At 38.0% G+C, this 23,759-nt stretch overlaps 1 protein-coding gene and 2 pseudogenes across 1 annotated transcript in view; 2 read left to right on the forward strand and 1 right to left on the reverse strand.

The window, feature by feature from the left end:
- The window catches only part of LOC107560995 (ephrin type-A receptor 2-like), a gene marked incomplete at its 3' end in the record, with an annotated part of 24,561 nt that extends 15,963 nt beyond the window's left edge, over positions 1–8,598 (reverse strand). Inside the window, exons 1-6 of the mRNA XM_016245319.1 lie at positions 8,423–8,598; positions 8,103–8,170; positions 6,311–6,974; positions 1,636–1,791; positions 1,183–1,515; positions 706–833 (exon numbers count right to left, since the gene is read on the reverse strand). Coding sequence (XP_016100805.1) covers positions 706–833; positions 1,183–1,515; positions 1,636–1,791; positions 6,311–6,974; positions 8,103–8,170; positions 8,423–8,507 — 1,434 coding nt within the window. The remainder of the gene's footprint in view (positions 1–705; positions 834–1,182; positions 1,516–1,635; positions 1,792–6,310; positions 6,975–8,102; positions 8,171–8,422) is intronic.
- A 48-nt stretch (positions 8,599–8,646) lies between these two features.
- Positions 8,647–15,784, forward strand: LOC107560996 (GDH/6PGL endoplasmic bifunctional protein pseudogene; annotated as a pseudogene).
- A 3,536-nt stretch (positions 15,785–19,320) lies between these two features.
- LOC107561008 (retinoid-binding protein 7-like) lies at positions 19,321–20,452 on the forward strand (annotated as a pseudogene).
- The last annotated feature ends 3,307 nt before the right edge of the window (positions 20,453–23,759 follow it).

The raw sequence follows: 23,759 nt of genomic DNA on the forward strand, positions 1-23,759 counted from the left end.
TTTTTATTTGTGCTATCATTATTAATTTCTTTATTTGTTCTTATTTTATTACTGACTGCTTGTCATTTTTTATTCAATTCAAAGTTTGAAATCAAGCTATCTCGTGCTACTGCACCAACATTACCCCACTGTAAATTTAAAAAAACACTGAGTGAGCAAACATTTGTGAGAATAGCTAGTTATAATGGTAATTAAATAATGTTTACATATGTATAAAAGCCTACATTAAAATCTGTCATATAAATTGGTCTCTTCATTAGAAATTAGCCTACTGATTGCCACTATTGATGGACAACATTTTTTAATAATATAAAAAATATCTGTATGACATTATATTCTGCAGTTCTTCCCTGTTGTACTGAATATCTACTTTTCAAATTATCATATCGAAGTTAGAAATTCAAATATTGTGACAAAATACATTTTGTAGGGTGCCACAAGTTTGTTAAAATTTCCAAAGGGTGCCGCGACTAAAAAAAGGTTGGGAAACACTGTTCTAGATGATTTGGCAGGGCATTGCCAAGTAGCTGCTATGGTGGGTTGCTAGCACACTGATAAGTGATTTCTTGGGTGTTCTAGGTGGGTTGCTAGCGCATTGCTAAGTGGTTACTAGGGTGTTCTGGGTGCTTGTCTACAGTCCCACCACCCAAGTCTCTATGATATTCTTATTAAAAAAAAGGTAACATAATAAGATATCATAGTCACCTTCTTGCGGTACATGAGCTCATAGCGGGGGGAATAGTTATTCTGCACATGGTGGTCCACGACCCAGGATAAAGTCAGAGTGCTGGTGGTCCGATCTTCTACTCTCAGGAATAGCACCCTTGGGCCATCTAAATAAAGAGGCACAATTCATCAGTATTTTCGCTAACCATCAATGTCTCAATTTACATTTAATGCCATTTGATACACTGTGTCTTAAACCGGCATGACATGTGATCAGTTCTCCTCCATGTTAATCTGTTAATCTTATCGAGCTGTGACAGGCAATGATGTGCACTGGGTAGCTCCGCCCACATAGAAACCTCATTGGTTCAAAATTCAGCTTCATGTGGCAAAACATTAAATGCAAATGGATGTGATTTTTGCCACATTTTCACCTTCACTGAGGACAGAACTATTGCTTGTCGCTCAATAGCTTGATATTTGTGCAATTTAAACTTAAATTCTTAAATATCTAACCTGTGAAGTGAAGCGCTGTTGTAATGCTTGCCGTGGCTCTCTTTCGACTGAACTGGGACACGCCACTTTGGGCCTCGACTGTAAATGTGTAGTTCACATGAGGCTCCAGCTCGCTAACCACGACCTCGGGGTCTTTCAAGGCCGTCTGCGCAGGCTCAAATCGCACCCTCCCACCACACAGTGAACACAGACCACCCTCACAGCGCTCGCAAGCCACACTGTATGTGATGTCGCTTCTGCCGCCAGTGTCTGCCGGGGGGCGCCAGCTCAGTTGCAAACTCCCCGCAGTCAGGAGGGGCATGTATACCAGGTTTTGGGGTGGGCTAGGCAGAGCTAGAAGAGCAAAACATGGTATGTTTAGAAACTAGATTAAAATGCAGAGAATAAAAAAGATTGTTTCTTAAGATCAAACAATATTGTAGAGGAGTAAAAAAAACACATATTCACACTTACAAGAGCAAGGAGCAGAGTCAGGGTCCGTAGGGGCCCGGAAGAAGCCCTCCATGCAGGGGCACAGCAGTGCTCCACGACCTGAGCGCTTGGTGTTCTCTGGACACACTTCACATGGCTGGCTGGAATCTGTGCTCTTGTAGTAACCTGGTTCACAAGCTTTAAAAAAAAGACAGGAAAAAAAAAACAGATGAACATGAGGCATTTATTAACTAAAACGACAGATTCACATTTAATATATAACCACATCACACATTTCTTTATTTTTGGCCATTGTGCACATAAAGGGAAGGTCAATATTTTGGCACAATCACAACTGCACACAGAAAGAGCCAATCAAGATGGTGCAACCAACAGGCAACGTACAACAGTCATTCAAACATTCAACAAACTGATCACACTTCACAATGCAACCGGAAGATACTTTTAAATAAAACCAGTTAAACTGGTCACCAACTTTTGTATAGACCTTTCATGACTAATTATGTCTGCACTGTCAATTTTAGTGCCAAAATACTGAAAGAAAGAGATTTGAAAAAAATGCAATGAAGCGCATGTGGATGTCCGTTGGACAAAACAGGATGTCGGAACTGCAAGCGTCAATATAAGCCCTCTGGTCTCCTCTTCTCCTCCTTTCCTTCCTCTGCCGAATGATGAGGACATGCTATAACAAACACAAAGGGAAGAAACTCCGAAAACAAGGAATGGAGGCCAGGGGTGGGGGGTGATAACAATTATTAAAGGCATCCGAGAGCAATGATTCAGAATCACATGCACGCTCTTAAGAAGAGGCCGGTTCTGATAGGTGTACTTTTAATGGGCATGAGAAACTCACTGGCTTGCAAAATCACTGTGAATATAGATTCCACAGAGCTGAGAAACTTCCTTTGAGGGGAGTTTGTCCCCCCTGGGGCCCATCTCTCAGTGCTCACCTCAAACAAAGGGCTGAGTTTCAGATTGACGACCGATGGGAGGTGTGCGAGTGTGAGTGTGAATGGGTGAGTGAGGATTGCAGACAGAAGTTCTCCCGCTGGGATTTTACATTGGGTTTTGTGTATTTGCTCTGTGTATAAGGGTGGACGTCTATAGGAGGGGGTCCGCATAAGAAAGGCAGCCCTTTTTTGTGCATTTTATTTGAAGTCAGAACAAGAGTGGGAAACTCCCACTCTATTCCTCTAATCTTCATGTTTGTGTCTACTGAGAGTGGCATACATGAAATTGGTCTGAATGAATCCAAATTTCACCAAACGCCAAGATGCTTGTCAGCCATGAGTAATAAGTCTGATTCAATATGTTAATGCTGTTTCCATGGGAACTTTGTGTGAAATATGTTTAGAAAGCTCTTTGTAATGTGTAATTTGCTCATGGCACTACTGACGAGTCAGGATGACCGATTTCACTAAGAAACTATTTAGGGCAATGCTGCGTTGGTGGACAGACAAGGAGCCATCAGAAACAGTATGTGAGCAAAGTGTGGAAAAGTGACTAAGGCCATTTTGCATACTTGTGCCATGTTTATGTTCCCACAACCACTAAAATATGCATGACACAAATGATTGGCAGGGCTGATAAGACTCCAAGTCTTTGGCTGGTGAACACAATGCACAAAGGGAATAGTTTTTTTCTACCCTTTGGGTAGAAAGGTCAACAGTTAGAATAGCAATTTCGCCAACACAGTAGTCCTCAACAACGTGCGAGAGCAATCCAGTGGCTTTTAAAGAAAACTAATGGTTTAATATCAAGAAATGTTTCCCTAAACAATATTTAATAATTATTTTAATGTTATGGCCTATAAATACAATTCTATTTTAATTACCATTTTGAATAAATTAATGAGTGAATTTGGGAATCACAACATTAAAAATGTACAGTATAAAAACTAGATATTAATTTTGACATTTGCTTACGTTACACTTAATGTTAATAAATTCGAATTTAATGATTAACTTTACCTTTATCACAAAATAGCAAAAATGAGAAAGCACAATTAAATATGCAATATAATCAAAAAATCAAAAAAGTAAAATATAAAATTAATAAAAATAAATGATTAATTAAATAAAATTTATATTTTATTCAAGTAAAATATAGACCACACTGCTCTCTAGGTATTAGTTGCAGCATTGAACCATTAGATAACCACTGAATCACTAAATAAAGTGCCCAACTGCTAATTGGATTAAACATCTATTAAACTGGAGCTAATTTCAAAAATGTTTCATGTGTCAATGCAATTAACAGTAAACTCTTATATAATGTTATAAAAATAAATCATGACACTATAGTCATCGTTGGTAGTAGCCAGTATCAAATTCACAAGCAGTGAAAACATTGGAACACTTGTGATCTCCCCCGAAATTCTCAATTCCACGTTTCTCTGATGGCTAACCATTCAAATGAGACCCCTTCCCCCCATCCCTGCCCGGCAACCAATCACAATTGTCCCCAACAAACACTGGCAGGTGGCGATAAGCTGAACAGAACAGCAGTCACGTAGAAAACCACTCATGAAAAACTCCCATGAAAACAATGACAACAGCAACTTCATTGTTTCAATGGTTGCTTGGGGTTAAGAACCCTCTTTTACATTGAATGCTTTGAGGCATCTTTTCACTCTATGGAGAAAAAACCCAACCAAGTTGAATCAAGAGGTATGGGCAAAGGTTGTTAATTACTACAGTCTTTCAACAGATGAGTGGATGAACAAATTACAGAGTGAAACAATCATTTACAGAAGAAGAAAAAAGGCTTTGTCAGAATCAGAACGGAAAGAACCACAGGTTGGGATGTCTGGACATGTACTCCTCATTCCTGAAACATGTCATCACAAAGTCAACAAGATACCAGTCTCCATTACAACTCCCCCATGAGCTATTTTATCAGGTCATCATTCATCACACTTCTTCCTAGGGTGTCAAAACATTTAGCATGTCTCCTGGAAACTACATTATGAAGGAAATGTATGGAATCTGCCCTTTTCCCAATAACCCCGAATGCCTTCAGATATTCTGAACTCCCGTGATGTTCTTCAATGTCTGTTTCAGGTGCAGGTTCCTGTAGGGCTGCCAGAGGCCAAGGTCTTTAAAACATGCTTTCCTGAGATTGCCCTTCCTGACTGTTCCTATATGGCACTTTTGAAAAGATTTATCTCTAACATTTTTTCCAGTGATATCCTTTTTTACAACATGTTCAACAAACGTGCCCTGCAGTTGGTCTGCAATGTGTTTACCAATGGATTTTAATTCCTTTGGTTTTACGTTTTACAGTAACATATAAATAGCGTGTCTACTCAAAACCACATTTTCCCACAAATACAAAAGGTGTCCAGAGAGGTCCAGCCCAACCTTTAATTATACGATGACTACCCCAGACAGACCTTGGGCATGCCAAACCTTCTCTGTAATCTGCGGTGAGCTGTTCTCATGGTAACACACTTGCACAATGTAACACAGGTAATGGTAGCTCTGCCCATTGAGTCATATCAGCTGTTGGAGGGTATGGGAAAAGTGTAATACGACCTTGGGGGAATTCCTTGAAACTATTTGGAAAAACCTTAAATAGAATCCCTTTTTCTGTCAGAACTTGTTATAGTAGCCCAATACTTAATACACACTTAATGTATGAATGTATCATATGTTAGATAACATCCCAAACCAAACTTGAGTGGAAATTACTTCATACATCCACTAAAAAGAAAAACATTGGGACCAGTTGGTTAAGTCACTAGCTGATAAAAGTCTAAATTAGTTCTGAGAAAAGTTGTTTGCAGATCTTTTTATCTAATGAAAAGCATTATAGCTCATTATTGAAGACTAACCCTTTCACCCAAACACGTTATTTAAGTCTTATTCAAATGCAAGATATCTGAGAATGTGCAAAGGTTAAAAACCTATGAATGCAAATCATACCACTGTAACTATGTACATATACTCCTTAACCATAGTACCCTGGTATCTTCACACTTCCTTCCCGAAGCGCTAAGCACACATGTAGAAATAATACACCAGCAGGTGAAAGGGTGGGGAAACGGCTGACATTCCATTTGACTTGAGTCATATTTCTGGCCTCTCACAAATTTCTCAGACAACTCTGTGGCAACCACAAAATTATTGCAAGCTTCCCAGAACACACCCTCACCCGACAACACATTTACCATCTGCCCACCCACAAAGACCTGCAGTTGTTCCCAAATGATCTTCAACTTGTGCAGAGTTATTGACTCAAACAATGAAATAATGTAAAGTATATTATAGTGACAGTCCGCTATATATATTGATATGCCATTTTTTGGCCAATTCGAAATTATCCCCATTCATTTTCTTTCTTTCTTTCATCTTTTTGGTTAATTTTGAGTTTGTGTTTCAACAATTTTGAGTAGGTTTCACTGCTAATTCTAAGTATATATCAGCATCTTTATGCAGCTTTTTGGAATACTTGATTCTGATTGGTCAGTTGCGTCAATCTACATTTAAATATTTTTGTCTGACCACTTTTGGGATAGTGACAATCTGATTGTACATTATCACTTGTATATTCGATATTGGCCACCATGCTTTAGAGGAACCAGAATTTTTTAATTAAGTAAAAACCCATATCCATCAACCACTGTTAAATAAGCATAAGTTCAACATATCATTGAAGCCCAGAACACTACTAAACAATAAACATCAAAACTCACCTTTGCAAGCATCTCCAACAGCTTGGTATCCCGCTTGGCAGAGACACTGGCCCACAGGAACGACCCACTCTCCCTCAGCGGTGCAGTACATCCGAGGAGCAGCTTCTCCAACCATCACTGCGTCCTTCACACAGGTGCCCTCCACCTCCGCCAGCGCTCCTGACGCCACCTGCTCGGGGAAGGCGGCCAGGCTTCTCATCGTGGCTGGGCAGGTGGTGTAGAACACCCTCAGCCCCAGGAGAGCAACACAGCCTCCTAAATCCTGGAAAGAAAGGTAGAAGCCCCTTCTGGAGAGTGGCCCGATGCTCTTCGTCTCAACGTTCACCCGCAGATCAGCTCGGCCCCCTCCACGATTAGCTGTTACCTCGTCTGGGGCTACGGTGGCTATCTTTCGAAACTGGCTCTTGCGGAAATTTGTGCCAACATCTGTGTCAGTTTCGCCTAGATAGAGGCCAAAAGTCTCGCGACAGGAAGGCGACGAGCTGCCAAACGAGTTGCAGTCACGGACGACAAAGCGCAGTTCTACGGATACGCGAGAGACGTCGGGCCTACGCTGGATAAAGGTCGTACGAAGCCAGTTGTCTTGTTCTGTATCACTGGCAACATTACACACACTATAGGTGTAAAGAAGAGAGCCGTTCACCACCGTCTGGACAACCTCCCACTAAGAAAGATGGAAAAAAGAGAAAATGTTTTATGATCTCATAATAAGCATGAGAGAAAAGTCACTCAAATTAAACTTTTTTTTCAAAGGTGGAGCATTTTATTTCTGTATTGGAAAATTAATGACTGCTTTAAGTCTCACCCAAAACTCATGCCATTGGTTAAGTCAGGCTTATCGGGATTCTCAGAAAGACAAATAATTGACTTGATAGTACCACAGAGCACTTAAATAACTTTAAAATGAAATATTACAATATCCTGCTAAATGTTAGACTAAAACTGCGGGAATCACACCTTTGTAAAACTCATTAGAAGGGTGTGGTTGACAAAAAGTAGGCCTCTGCTCTCCTCTTTCCCACCGCGCTCTGCCTTGATACAACTCCCTTTTAACTCGACTCTTCAAAAAGTACTGAAATAGCTGGCAAAATAAGTGTGACCTCAAAGGGTCCAGCAGCTGAGTAGAGCTGATAGAAGCCTTCACGACATCAGGGAATGAAGATGACAGGACTAGCCTCGAAAAGACTAATTAAACACTTTAGCGTGTGAGCATGCATGGTCAGGGGAAGTGGTGGAACCCTCTCGGTACATCTCTTGAGAGGTCGTTGTGTGGCTGAAGAGGAATTCACAGTGAATTCTTATAAACCAAAGCTCAAAAGAAAAAAAAAGTGGTTTGCGCACTCTAAAGCCTATAACCAGAATTTATTTCTGCTCAATCCTTCAGAAAAGAAATATTTAAACACTCTGGTGCAAAACATCCCAAAATGTACTGGAGCACTTATGTTACACATAAAAATATAACAATATATATATATGGACATATGGTGTCCAAATGCTTTTTGGAGCTACTGTACATTAAATATTCATCAATACACAATATGATAGGTTCGGATGTTATTCAAGCCTGTTGCGAGGAGAGAGAGAGAGAGAGAAAAGCAGCTTTTTAATGGATTTGAGAGAATATGACTAATTTTGATTGGTGTTTTAGAGCACGAAATGACACTGACTCATGCATCCATGTAACCTCTTTAAGATGTACACTTAACGAAACTGGACTGAAGAGAGTCTATTCATGGATCTTAACGCAGGGTATGGTGAATGTACAGGGAACGGATCAATTAATAAGACTCACCCCTTCTTCATTCGGCCAGGTTAACCAACCTAATTCACTTCCGGCAGCCTTCATATCAAGTAGCACATCTAAGGATCATATAATATTGTTACAGTAAAAAAAAAAGGAATTTACTCATTTAAATGTCTTATATGTAGATTTGTAGAGGAAAAATATAAACATATAGCCTAAACATATTTCGAAATATTATATGAAAATCTAACCATTACGATTTTGTCACAAATAATATATTTTATTCATTCATCATACAGTAATTATAAATAGAAACGTGAACTCTGAGTGAAAAGATTCAAACAAAGAAAATCTCGACCTGTACTTACGTTCTTTTGACTGGATCCCAATAAATACGTTGTTAACAAATAAATACAAAAATAAGAAATGAAACCGAGTGCGTCTGTAGTCCATTGCGTTTGTCAAATTAAACTTTTTGGTCCATGCGAAACTCCTCCGACTCCGGCATGAAGGAACTTACTAAGTGGAGTTGAGGTTTCATTCATGGATATGGGAAGCCAGGTGACTCCGCCCCCTGGAATGCGCTCCATATATGGCGCTGGTGGGCGTGCCTTGGGACACAAGGGTGCTTTGAGTGACGGCCCCCACACCTGTTCAATGAGTTTCGGATGTTTGCCCACGTTCATTTGCACAATAGTAATTTTAGACGATTGGGTACGGTATCAGTTCAAAGAGAGGGCGTTTAGTATTCCTCTCCTTTGAAGCTAATATCCAGGTATTTCTTTTGCAGACTGCAATTAGTTTCATATTTTAATGCGAATTTCAGTAGGCTTAAACGATAAAATTTTTTTTAGTAATGGTTATTAACAGTGACTGAAAATTATTTTAAGATTGTTTTAATTGTACTTTACAAATCACATTTGTCTAACACAAAATAGTTGCAGTTGTCAGGAAGATGGAGTTTTATATAATGCTTTTATGGATTTGTAAAGATTTTTTTCAGCACAGGGTAAAGTGGAAAATGTTTTAAAGCATAAACTGCAACTAAAGCTATTGGTTGTGGTATATAGGGCCTACTAAAGCACACTTAAAATATTTGGCAAACCAACCATCACTATTTTATGCCCATGACAAGTTAGAGAAGGGGTCAAGTGGGCTTGCCTCAATGAATGAATAACTACTAATGAGTTAAAGGAGTATGAATATGTAGATGGTGAAATATGACAAACAAAAGCATCCGAAGGCAACGCAAAGGAATGCTTGAGTCAAGTCTCCTTTGTGCAGCAGTCTGTCAGAGTTCCTTGACCTGGGAGTCCAACACAAGCTGACTTCTTCTCAAGAGCTTTGGAGGCTGCCTGCATTGTGAGAGCAGCTATAAATATTCATTAGACAGACAATGAATGAAATACCTCAGCTTTAATTCTAGACAAACTCAAGCAGGGATTTATGTGGCAGGGCTCTGAACAAAATCCAGACTCAGAGAGTTTTTACTGGCATTAATATTAAGACTAAACTTAAACCCTGATATATCAGTTAAATGTCCCCAAAGCATTTTACATTCTAGTCTCCAATACTTTTAAATGCACTGCAAAAATGTTAATAAAACAAAGATTATTGGAGTATTTTTTACAGGAAAATATTATTTCAGTCATTTTATTTCTTCAGTGTGTTACTTGCTGTTTCTTTGTGAAATTTACTAGCAGTTTCTGAATGAAAATTGTTTCACCATCAAATATTGTTTTTCATTGTATGTCCGCAAAATTAGGCCTATGCCAAGTATAAAAATCCAGAAAGAAGTATATGTGCAAACAAAATATTCTCAGTCAGCTGGTTTTAGGGTTGTGTCTGCCAAACATGGCTGGCAGAGCCCTAGGTTAAAACAGCTAACCAACTAAACCAAAATTATTATTAAGGCATAAGACACTACAGGCAAAAACACTGATTTTTCATGTAATGGTCAAGTTTTGAGATTTTGGGCTATTTGGCGTGTCATAACGTGTTGTTTCAGACTACTGGAAAGAAAACATCCAAAATATACCTTAAGTGTTCATTTTATAGCATTTTATCTATTTGCATCTAATTACAACTATCTTTAAAGGCCAAAATGAGCATTTTCCCCCCCTCATGTACTAAGCCACAAATCTCCACTTCAGTAGCACTTACAAACATTACAGTTTTATTCCCATATATATTCTGAAGGTTTTTACATCAGGGTTTGATCAAAGATTATTTTATTTTATTTACTTACTTACTTCTGGCTGTTGACAGTATTTTCTGATTTATGAGAGAGAAAAATATATCTAAAATCCTCTCAGTAAAAACCTTTGAGTCTCATATGTCAGCAAAATGAAGCAAGAATTTTGAGCCTGGCTTCATCCACAGTGCAGATTTCTGTTTTGGAAATGTATGCAAATTAGTGCATATTTAATTAAGAAGTGCCACATTTGCATATTTAGACAACATTTCAGAAAACTTGTAATACAAAAGATGTTTTTCTTAATATAATCAGTCAACATGAGGAGATATCTATTAGGTTACTGTTAGGTTAGGTTATCTATTATTAAAATGCAAGAAAATACTTAGTTATGCAATTAAATACAATACAATTACTGCAAATTAGAATGCTATTTGTCCCTATTAAAGAATACATGCCTCTACAAAGGTCACTAAAATCTAACATGCCCATAAACTCCCATATCAACTAGTTAAAAGTCCAAAAAAAAGTGCAGGCTGAAAAAATGGCAAGCAGTTGGTCACAAACGCCAAACTGAACGTGATCTGCTTATTAATAATATTCTTTTGTGTATATGTGAGAGTATATTTATTTGTGTGTAACATTTATTAATGGTTCAGTAAAGTAATCCTTTGTTTTTCATGCCAGCTTCTATGAATGTTGAGTACGACTCTTAATTTTTGGAGCAAGTGCTCGGCCACACAAAATGGATGATTAATGACTTCGCTCTGTTTGGGGTTTAAGCAAAAGACACTTATGTTCAGAGGGACATTTGTCTTCAACAAATGAGGAGCTAGAGCCATTGAGATGCCCTCACAATGCCGAGCTCCCTTTTCATTCAAGGGCCATGTGTGTTGCAGGAGGCCTGAATTATCTGCTGCACTCCCATCAACCCCCCTTCACCTCTCCACCCTGTTCCACACAACCGCCAATACAAAGCACTTCACGCCAGGAGGTTGGCCCGTTACTCCGGGGGTCATGGATCTGCAGTGGGACCACTGCTGCAGGGTCATTCAACTCTTCCACCCCTCAACTTCTTGTCACCCTCGTCACCACCTCTCGCCAAAAAACGCAAATACAGAGGCGGCTTTCCATTGTAGGCTGCGTCGAGACTGTCTGCCCTTCAAAAGCTTTGTTAACGCTCCCGGTCCTACACTGATCCCTTTACTGGGGGTGAAGGGAGTGCTGCCGCGAGATATGTGCCAGTGACATATGGCAAGATGTTAACACATTATTAATGCAAAGTTAACATAATTAAAAAGTGAGTCATACATGGAATTTAGATTTAAAGTGACTACAATGTGTTTAGTCAATTAAGCCGTAATTAAAAACGAATGAATGTCATTGCATAATATTACAAAACATCAAAGCAAGTAGCATTTCATTTATATAAAGCTAATGCAAGAACATTTTGTAAACACAATTATATTTATTTCACAACAAGAGACTTTTGTTAAATTATAAAACAATGTCTACACTGTTCAAAATTTAGACCATAATTAATATAATTCAATTAAATGCACACACATATACAGTATATTTAACTCGATTAACCTTGATAACTTTAATTATTAAAAAAAATATTATTTTAAGATGAAAAATGAAAATGAAGCCACAGAGTGATATGAAAGACATGCTATTTGGGAATTCAATTACTTGTAACATTGGTCAATTACGCACTTAACAGTCATTATACAAATATACAAGCAGTTAATATACAAATATATACATTACCACACCAGAATCGGGAATTCCAAAAAACTAATGAAAAAATTAATAAATACATTTTTTTTTTTTATCCAAAAAACCATGCACTGAAGTATAAATGTGAAATATATGCTGAGGTTATTTATGTACTAACTATACAATTATAACATAAATATCGTCAGCATATATTTCACAAGTTCTCTTCTAAAGGAATGCTGTTTCTTTGATCCACCGCCTAACTAACAACATTCATTCACTTTCTTAATCTGGCAGTATTGAGCTCTTAAGTAGCAGGCAGATCTTTAAATTAGTCAGTGCTTAGACACAGGGATGATACATGTAATGTGTGTTGGTGAAGAGGCCCAATAAAGAGGATGGCACACATTCATATGCATGTGTTTGTGTGCTCAGCTTGATTGGAATGTTGTGCCGGAGGAAGAACAAAGGACTTCAGGAGAAACAAAGCACTTGAATATATAGGAAGGAAGGCAAGTGGCAGGGTGGCAGTGGGAAGGGGGTGATGGGAAGAACACGGATGGTTGTAAGAAGTGTGGGAGATCTTACACACAATCAGCCCCCTGGTTCCATAGCCACTCTTACCTCCAGCTCCCTTTAACACACACACACACACACTCAAATCACACGTAGCCCCATTGGCTGCACGTTAAGACGGCTTACCAAGAAATGCTAAGAAGTTGTTCATTCCTTTCTTAATTTCTCTGACATGTAGCAACATTTGCAGAACCGCTAAACACGTATCTGCAGAAAATGTTTTGGATTCAAACAGTGATGAGTGACTCTAAGCATTCAAACAATAATAGCCGTAGGAAATGACATTATATGATGGAACAAATCCTGCAATGGGCCGCTAACATCAATACAATGCTTTTGATTATACTGAAGTGTATGTAACCTAAATTTATATAATGTTTGAGTCACTAGCATCACGAAGTAGAACTGCAACAATAATAGCTATGTTCGGAATATCATGCTTACATACTACTCTTACTATTTCTGCAATTTTGCACACCATGCTGATGAAAACTAATTGCTCAATATGTTGTGAAATCAAGTGTAAGAAGGCCTAAACTCCTTTAGGTACTCTTGAGGTTTTGAAAAACTTTTGATATGTCTTTTAATTTAGTTATAGCCTTCTATTCAACTGCAGCATAACAATTTTTTTTAATGGTATACCTTGACAAGGGGAATCTGTTCACTGAAAGCCACGCTTGGAATAATTCATTCAGCACCTATTGGCAAATATCGCCCTCCTCTGGGCAACACACGATCTGCATAACACAATCAGAAGGGGATTTACATTTTCGATGCAAATTCTGGATAATTAAGTAATAAATCATTATATTATAAATAATAAATAAATATTGTCCAAGCTAAAATGCAGACAACCTACCTGACTTCTCAACACGGACTTTAAACTGGTACTGTCAAAGAATGCAATTAATTTAATTGTTTGTTTCACAGCACACGCACGTTTTTAAATCTCCCCTCTCAGGGAGATTTAAATATCTCTGTTATGATATTTACACTTACATAATGTGTGTTTTAATAGCTCCTTAAGCCCTTCACGGGTTTATAAGTCCCCGTGTTATCAGTCAACATATTTTTAAAAATCTCGAATGATATTTACTCAAACCATAATATTAACCAGCGTCACGATCACGTGACCATCTACTGGAAACGCTTGTTTGTAGTGTCACCATCCGCTCGAGCTGACACAATACTGTCCAGAGGCGAAGCAGGTATGTCCTCACAGTCTCTCCCTGTCAAATTCATATTTGTCCTTATGTATGTGTCACTAAGCCTGCAGTTGTTTTATGTACATTACAGTTTAAAATGTTATCTTTTTATTTGCCTGCCTGTGTCAGTTACTGCACACTCAAAAAACTGTCAGGATGCCTCTTACGCATTTACTTGACCACATTAATCTCTTAATCCATTTAAAGGTGAAAGAAAAATTTTCACATTTACATAATCTTTCAGAATGCTGCTTTCTGTGAAAATCCTGGAATAAACTGTTTTCCTAAGTGCATGTAAACATAATCATTGATTCATAGCAGTGTGACTGGAAAATCACTCTAGCCTTGCTTGCGTTGACTATAATTGTCTTTACAGGTGTGGTCGTTCATGTCGACAATGCACAATACGAGGGTATCCCCATATTTATGACCTCAGGCAAGGCACTTGATGAACGGGTTTCTTATGCACGTGTACTTTTCAAAAGCAATGTATTTTGTGTCCAGGATCCCAACAATGTTCAGTGCAAATCCAAACAGATCATATTTTATCTGGGTCACGGTACCCTCCAGTACCCTGCGATTCTTTTGAGCAAGAACCTGTTCAAGCCCAAACTGGCGAGCAGCGGTGACTGGAAAGAGGTCACTGAATACAAAGACGTAAACGTGCTGGGTTTACCACTCAGTGACTATTACATTCAGTCATCGGTCACACCCAGAGAGGCTTATTGTGAGCTGATCTCACACGTCTTCTTTGGACTCAAGGATAGCTTTATTAGTGCCGAAGGACTCCTTGCTTCCTGGGAGTTTTGGACTCCCCTCCTTGAAGGTCTGAGTCGGGTCTTTCCACGGGTGTATCCAGGTGGCGTAGCCAATGGTAACCTGTTAAACTTTCAGCTGCAGGGCCATCAGGTCGCCTTTAGCCATGAAGCTGTGGTCAACGTGATCAAACCTGGTGCCGAGGACAACTTCCAAGTGATGCAAGGGAAGTACCGTAGCTCTGAAATGGTATCTGCCTGGGCACAGGAACTGGTAGAGCGCTTGGCTTCTGATCTTCTCTTGGCTGCTGAGGAGGCCATTCATGAAGAAGGTCAGTTTCACCTGGCGTTGTCTGGTGGCTCCAGCCCGGTGGCACTGCTCCGGGCACTGGCCCTGAACCTCTACACCTTTCCGTGGCGCAACACTCACATATGGCAAGTAGACGAGCGCTGTGTGCCACATACAGAATCAGGTTCCAACTTCCGGTCCATTCACGATTTCCTGCTTCAGCATATCCGCATACCCTACTTCAACATCCACCCCATGCCTGTGCATCTGACCCAACGGTTATGTGTGGAAGAGGATGGTGGTCCAACATTATATGAGAAGGAAATCAAGAAACATGTCAATGGCTCCAGCTTCCACTACATCCTGATTGGCGTAGGCCAGGACGGCCACACTGCCTCACTATTCCAGGACACCAAGTTGGAAAACGACGAGGAACGTTTGGTAATTCTGACAGAAAGCCCCATTAAACCTCACCAGAGGATGAGTCTTACATTCACAGCCATCAATAGGGCTCGAAGGGTAGGTGTTTTAATTATGGGCAAGAGCAAGCATGAACTTGTCAGTCAACTCAGCCGAATTAAGGGCGAATCATCCAAGTATCCCATCACCAAAGTACAGCCGAAGAGCGGTACTCTTATATGGTACATTGACTATGATGCATTGCTAGGATAAATGGCCTAAAGACCAGTACAAATCGGTCAGTGAAGCCACCCACCAGGGCTTATAGCTCAAATTGAATGCTGTATTGGAAATGATTGAGGAGTATAAATTTAAGTTTAATTTTCACACCAGTTGAGGTGTGATATGTGTGAGAGTTATTTTAATGCTGTGATAAGGACTTTGCAGTTTGATTGTGCTATGGAATCATTGCATTATAAACGACTTCAAATCTCAGGAACTCTAGTAGCTTACAATAACTTTTTTCCAAGTAATCAATCTTATAATAGTGCTGAAATCCTTATTTTACAAGATCCAACTGTTTAGAAGCAATGAAGAAGATGCGTATGAAAATTTTTATTTTTATGGAACACTTTTTCGACTTTTTTTTTTGTGACCAAGCAGTGATCAGATAAAACATGCATTTGAATGCTCTGTAATTTGACTTTTTTACTTTTTACATAGCTGCAATTATTCATCAGACATAATCACAAACCTCAGGTTAAGAAATCCTAATAAAGCATGTACACAAAACTTGCCTATTACCTAAGATGGCATATCCAGTGTTTTTAGGACAGAACAAATGTTTCAAGTTTAGACGGATTTGAGTTTCTATTGTTGGCCTTACTTGATAAAACCATTCCAGAACTGTTGAAAATGTATTTGTGTCAAAGACAGTTGTCATACCTCAGAAAACAAAGGTTCATTATGTGTAGAGCAGTTGAAAAGGCACAACACCTTACAATAGTTTTATATCTAAACATGAATACCTTCGTAAAGTCTGTTTTTATACTGTGTTGTTTAAAATCTAAGAAGTGTATGTTAGTCAGCATTGCATGCTTTATGAAACAAGGTAGGAGTTGTTTATGGACAGCTGGACAGCATTGTATGATTTATAACCACCGATTTAACATTTTGTAGTGAAGCAGAACAATATTACATTCCACAGGGATCTAATCATCTAATGTGAAAATGTTAATAAAACATTACAATAAATGCACACACATTGAAGTCCTTATGTGTATTTACACAAATTTCAAATAGATTCCTATGTTATTAAGGTGCCTATAAATACAAAAATGTTTAACATCATAGAGATCATATTGTGTATTTCAATGACGTTTGTGTCTTTCTGACTGGATTAACATATTTGCTTTTCCATTATATGTTTTAAAGAAATGTTGCTACGGTATTCAGCCGTATTACATGTCATCACATACATCATTCCATATTTTGCAGTGCTTTTACTACATAGCAATAAAATATATTTTTGAAGTCATCTGTGTTGTATTTTTTTCTCTTTTCAAATGTCTTGGATTCAGAAAATTCCAAATAGAACCCAAACGTGTGGAACTATAAATAAAATTTGAATGCATTCTGCAACATTTCTCCTCCCTTGTATGCTAGTATTAGTGAAAACGTGTGTCATTAAATAGAATCTGTCTTAACCTATGCCTCACAATTGTCTGAAAACCATGTAAATAATAGATGCACCTGTATTGAGTGTCAGTAGAAGGCCGTACTGCAGCAGCGGCTCATTTTCAACCCCAGAGGCACGTATCTCTTAACCAATGAGGAAACAGTCTGTGAATCAGGCAAAGACCTCCTCTTACCAGAAAGAAAGCTGGGTAGAGACACAATGGTTATTTCTTCCTTTATATATATTTTTTTCTACTACACTTAATACTATGGAATGGAACTGACCAAAAAAACAAGTATATCATCCTACCTGTTGAGACTATGCAGGCCCAAGAGACAACCAAAGAAAAGATATACAATTCAGTGGTGGTCTTCGCCTGAGAAAAATAAAAAGTGATATATATAACCTTTTTTTTTTTTTGCACATAAAATCATAATACCATATTTCACACTTACACACTGAGGTGCAGACAGGGTAAGAATGACTGTACAAAGTCCCTGCATAAATGCGAACAGCCCAAATGAATGAAAAGCTACCCTGATGCTCTTGGGAACTGGGTCCGTTAGTGTAAGCGCTACAGCCAAACCTTCAATGGGGCGAGAAGGGTTGATAATTAATATTTCAAATTCGAAAGCAGAAAAACATGCAACATAAGCCATTTATAAATATCAAAATCAGATTACCTGTTGCTATAAAAGAGAACACAATGAAGGCTATAAGATTGTTCAACAGTGGCTTTTCACAATAGCGAGAAGATTTGGGCCTGTGAAAACATTACTGCTGAATATTAGGCATATCACATCACATGATAACACGTATGCGCATATGAATGTATTTATTTTATATAAAGAGATCAGCTTTTTTTTATCTGCAAAACATTATAGGTCGCTTACCTTGACAAAACATAAAACTGTGGTGCCAGGAAAAGCACCGCAAAGATGAAAAGAACAATCTGACTGCCAGAAAGAAACCATATTGATTTTAACATTTTTATGTAATACATGTCTGCACACACACCCACACGTCTGGTTTGCTATCCTTGTGGGGACTCTCCATAGGCGTAATGGTTTTTCTACTGTACAGACCGTATATTCTATTGCCCTACACCAAACCTACCCCTCACAGGAAACTTTCTGCAGTTTTAGATTTTCAAAAATCTTAATTCTGTATGATTTATAAGCTTTTGTACCTGTGGGGACCACAATTTAGGTCCCCAACGTGACACGAGTCCCCATGAGTCTGTGTGTATTCAGGTTTAAGTCCCCACCAGGATATATAAACCAGTACACACACACACACACCTTACAATTTTAACCTTTGATCTCTTGGAAGCCACCTGCTGGTCTGAAAAGCTGCATGAACTAAGAAGTGGTGAAGCATTGTGCCTTTTCTGTCACTTCAGATGATTCTATATACAGCAGAATACACTTTCATTAGCAAGATGTACAGCTATAATGAAAGAAAATTATGTATGCACCTTAAATGCGTCTTACTGAAACATTTGAAGTATTTGCATAATGAGGTAAGCCTGAGGGAAGAAATTTCATACAATAATTACAGTACTTACCAGAAAGGTCTCAGGGCCAGTCGGAATAGCAGGTTTGTAGCTCTGGGGGAGAAGCAAGATCATCGGTTGGGTAATATCAAATGACACCCTCTAGTGGTTAGTCTCAGTATAGTTTTAGAGATTTTAATGACTTTTTCATTAACATATTTATTATTATTGCACTGTAAATATTGCACCTTTTTTCCCCCAGAAAATAATGACTTTTGGTCATTTTGATTTTGGTCAGCTCATCACAGAAGACTTCATTTTATGGTGTCTTACTTTTATTTATTGTGAACCTTCACTGCCCACATTCACACCGGGTAAATGATGACTGAATTTTCAGTGTGAACTTAGTATAGATGAATTATAAAACCCATATGAGAACTAAACCCACCTCAATGCAGCCTCGAGACAACTTCTGAAGCATCTCCTAGAGGAGAGGGTCAAGAAAAGTTGCCTGCCTGTATGAGAGTTAAAGAAATCCCTCTGAACAAGCCTCTAAAATAGCTGCTGTGTCCTAGGAATCACCCCAAATTACTACACACAGACCTGCTATGAAATACAACACACCACATCTGCTTCTCTCATTTCCACACATGAACCTTTCAATTCCAGCTTCTACACTCTTAAAAATAAAGGTGCTTCACGATGCCATAGAAGAACCTTTTTGTCTAAATGGTTCCATAAAGAACCTTTAACATCTGAAGAACCTTTCTGTTTCACAAAAGGTTCTTTGTGGTGAAAGAAGGTTCTTCAGATTACAAAAAGGTAAGAAAGAGATGGTTCTTTAAAGAACCTTTGACTGAATGGTTCTTTGTGGAACCAAAAATGGTTCTTCTATGGCATCGCTGTGAAGAACCTTTTGAAGCACCTTTATTTTAAAGAGTGTAGGTTCAAAAGCTTCAGGATCAACAGGATCAAGCATGCCTGCAAACTACAGTGGAACCTGGGACATAGTGGACAATCCAAACTTTGAAGGTTACATGGTGGCTCTTGGTGAATACGTCATTCATTGCATTTCTCAGGGTTTTCATATTTTATATATTAGGTATTTTACACGCATATGTATAGTAGGCATTTTATTTTTTATGTTTTAATTCAGATATGTTTTTATATTTATTTATTTTTTTAATAAGGGAAAATGGTATTGCAAATGTATTTACAAAGAATATGGATTTAACCTTGTGCAATGTAATACATGTAAGACGGGAATTGATTTCGCCACGAGAAAGATGGCGAGGATGCTAAAGCTACAGAAAGTTTTTGAGCAAGACGGAGACTCTTTCACCATTAAAACCTTTACAACTTTCCGAAACTACTCCTGTTCATTCAGAATCGGTGAAGAGTTTGAGGAAATCACCAAAGGACTGGACAACAGAAAATGCCAAGTGGAAAACACACACACACACACACACACGAGAGATTGGCAATGAAATGATGTGTGGTCATTGTCTAGAGTTTGAGAAATATGCCCAGAATTGAGAAATACTGCTAATATATATATATATATATATTTTTTTTTTTTCCCACAGACAACAGACAACAGTCAACTGGAACAATGACAGACTTGTGTGTGCAGAAAGGAGAAAAGAAGAACAGAGGATGGACACACTGGATGGAGGGAGACACTCTTTACCTTGTGAGACAAGCATAGGCCTTAAAATCTAAGAACACAACAATATACATGTAATTTTCAGATAAAATGTATAAAATTGCCAAATAAAAAAAATAAACGTTTTTTCTCTTAAAGGAACTTAGATGTGAAGACCAGATCTGCAAGCAAACCTACGAAAGAACTGCTTGAACCATTGTGTTGAACTGAAATTCTTGCAAGTTTATTGAAGAATAATAACATACAGACGGTTTCAGCATTAATCAATTCTCAAACAAGTGAACATAGCATTACAAAGAGGGGAAAGCATAGAGGAACGCAAGAGTGTCTCCAAAAATATGTCTTGTGAGGAGTCTGTCACTTTTCTTATTTGTAGCACGTTAAAGCGATTTGACAAGCAACTTTGTTTCAATAAAAAATTCCTCAGAAAATGGCATATATTTGATGCATTTATTATAAGTGCCACGGGCCTACTGCAGTTAATTATTGATTTCAGTTCAAAGGGCTGAGTGTATTTTGTCTTGTTATGCATGAGACTTGATTTAAAGATCTAAACAAATATTTAAGTAGGGGAGACTGAGACTGGTTGGCACAGTTTTCCTACGTTTTGTTAATTCATGACTAAAATGTTGTGCAATTGTGTCAACTAACCCCAACACAGCAAAGGTTTCCACAGTATTGAATGCTTTATTTTTAGTGAAGCAACAAACAGAAATAATCACTTGTAACTTCCCCGTGTGACATCATCATATATTGAGGAACGATCCATAAAAGAAACACATTTCTTTCTATATTCTTTATCGTGACATTCGCTCCGCATCAGTAGGAGGCGCTGCTACGGCGCTAATAAACGCTGACGCCGTCACTACAACGTGAAGAACACAATTCGCGCTATTTTTTGTAACGCCTAAAATTAGAGTTGAGCTTTACCTTATCTACTGAAAATGGATGAGGACGAAGCACAAAAACAGGGTACAGCACTAAAACGCACTTCGCTACCTTTTGTCATTGTAAAGAACTGTTAGGGGTTTTTTTCTCTCACACACTGCCAGTATTTCTGTGCTTTTATGTGTGCAATATTAAACGACACTGTGACGCACTGGACAGCTTCGCATGGAGAAAGTAAATGAGCGAGGAGTGTGCGATATTTATTGTGTACTAATATCCTAACTGTTGTTTTAATGATGTGCGAGCTGACATTTTGTAACTTTGTAAAAAAACAAACACATCATGAGAGTTTTTCAGTGCTGGATGAAGGATATCAGTTTACAATATAATTCAATATATGGGGGCTAAAATAAAATGCCCTGTAGGAAATGTAGTTTTTAATATTTATGTCGTGATAGTTAAAGGGATAGTTCACCCAAAAATGAAAATTCTGTCATCATTTACTCACCCTCAAGTAGTTTCAAGCCTGTATGAATGTCTTTGTTCTGCAGAACACAAAGGAAGATATTCTGAAGAATGTGGGAAACGGAGCAGTTCTGGGGCACCATTGACTTCCATAGTAGTTTTTTCCTCCTACTATGGAAGTCGATGGTGCGCCAAAACAGCCTGGTGACAAACTTTCTTCAAAATATCTCCCTTTCTGTTTGGCAGAACAAAGAAATTTATATGGGTTTGGAACTACTTGAGGGTGAGTAAATAATGACAGAATTTTCATTTTTGGGTGAACTATCGCTTTAAGTAATGTCTAACTATATCAAGAGTGTTGCTTTCCCGAATGTCAGCACGATCACAAATTAATTGATTTTATATAACAGCTCAACAAACAAGACGCTAGTATTAAGTGTGTTATATTAGTCACAATGCTGTCCGTTTAGCCAAGAAAAAGTTTTTAACAAAGCCGAAGTAAGACCAATTGTGTGTCTCCGAGGCAGCAATGTGTATTTTGTTACTGAATGAATCTGTGTTTTTGAACAAATTATTTGAGTCAATGATTCAGTGGCCCATTCATAAAGACAATCGCTAGCTTAGTTTCTAAAGGAATCAGCCGTTTTGAATGAATGAGTCAATGAGTCAATCATTAAGACGAAGACTTGCTGCCACCTACTGGCAGCTTTAGTGTCATATTTATTTATCCATGACAGGCTTACAGGCTTAAAGATGCTATCTCAAAAACACACTGCAAAATACGGTAATCATCACTATAAAAAAAAAAAAGACATTGTGTCAATATTGCACACCCCTAAAATAACCAAGCATCATCTTTAAAAAAAAAGTTGTCCTAGATTTTTTTTTTTTTATTATATTGTAGCTTGTATGGTTAATATTAATGTAATTGTGAGCAAACTAGGGTTTAACAAAAGGTAATTCAGCCCACACAAGGGGACATTTTCTCCGATCCGGCCCCCAACCTTAAATGAGTTTGACACCCCTGCAGTAGATGATGTAAAGCTGACAGCGAGGAGAACCACTGCACTGGTAGAATGATTTATATGATTTGATATTAAAACATGTTTTTTGCAATCCATGTGCAAGGCCCCACCCCAAAAAATACATTTAAAAAAAATTATTTTGGGGGGTTACCTTAAGGTAATTGTGTTCAGAAGTCTTGGCATAGTAAAAAACAAAAAGCATTTTTCATACAAATCTTATGAATTAATTCTGAAATATATATTTTTTAAATCGATAAACAAACCATGAAATGTAAATATTTAAGTTAATATAAAAAACTTAAGTACATAAGTGGTGAAATACTGTAACTTAACAAAAATAGGAGAAAGTAAATGAGCGAGGAGTGTGCGATATTTATTGTATACTAATATCCTAACTGTTGTTTTAATGATGTGCGAGCTGACATTTTGTAACTTTGCAAAAAAACAAACACATCATGAGAGTTTTTCAGTGCTGGATGAAGGATATCAGTTTACAATATAATTCAATATATGGGGGCTAAAATAAAATGCCCTGTAGGAAATGTAGTTTTTAATATTTATGTCGTGATAGTTAAAGGGATAGTTCACCCAAAAATGAAAATTCTGTCATCATTTACTCACCCTCAAGTAGTTTCAAGCCTGTATGAATGTCTTTGTTCTGCAGAACACAAAGGAAGATATTCTGAAGAATGTGGGAAACGGAGCAGTTCTGGGGCACCATTGACTTCCATAGTAGTTTTTTCCTCCTACTATGGAAGTCGATGGTGCGCCAAAACAGCCTGGTGACAAACTTTCTTCAAAATATCTCCCTTTCTGTTTGGCAGAACAAAGAAATTTATATGGGTTTGGAACTACTTGAGGGTGAGTAAATAATGACAGAATTTTCATTTTTGGGTGAACTATCGCTTTAAGTAATGTCTAACTATATCAAGAGTGTTGCTTTCCCGAATGTCAGCACGATCACAAAGTCAGCGCGATCACAAATTAATTGATTTTATATAACAGCTCAACAAACAAGACGCTAGTATTAAGTGTGTTATATTAGTCACAATGCTGTCCGTTTAGCCAAGAAAAAGTTTTTAACAAAGCCGAAGTAAGACCAATTGTGTGTCTCCGAGGCAGCAATGTGTATTTTGTTACTGAATGAATCTGTGTTTTTGAACAAATTATTTGAGTCAATGATTCAGTGGCCCATTCATAAAGACAATCGCTAGCTTAGTTTCTAAAGGAATCAGCCGTTTTGAATGAATGAGTCAATGGATCACTCATTAAGACGAAGACTTGCTGCCACCTACTGGCAGCTTTAGTGTCATATTTATTTATCCATGACAGGCTTAAACCAACCAAG

This window comes from Sinocyclocheilus grahami, unplaced genomic scaffold (assembly GCF_001515645.1).
Source record: "Sinocyclocheilus grahami isolate Dianchi unplaced genomic scaffold, SAMN03320097.WGS_v1.1 scaffold751.1, whole genome shotgun sequence".
Classification (NCBI taxonomy): Eukaryota; Metazoa; Chordata; class Actinopteri; order Cypriniformes; family Cyprinidae; genus Sinocyclocheilus; species Sinocyclocheilus grahami.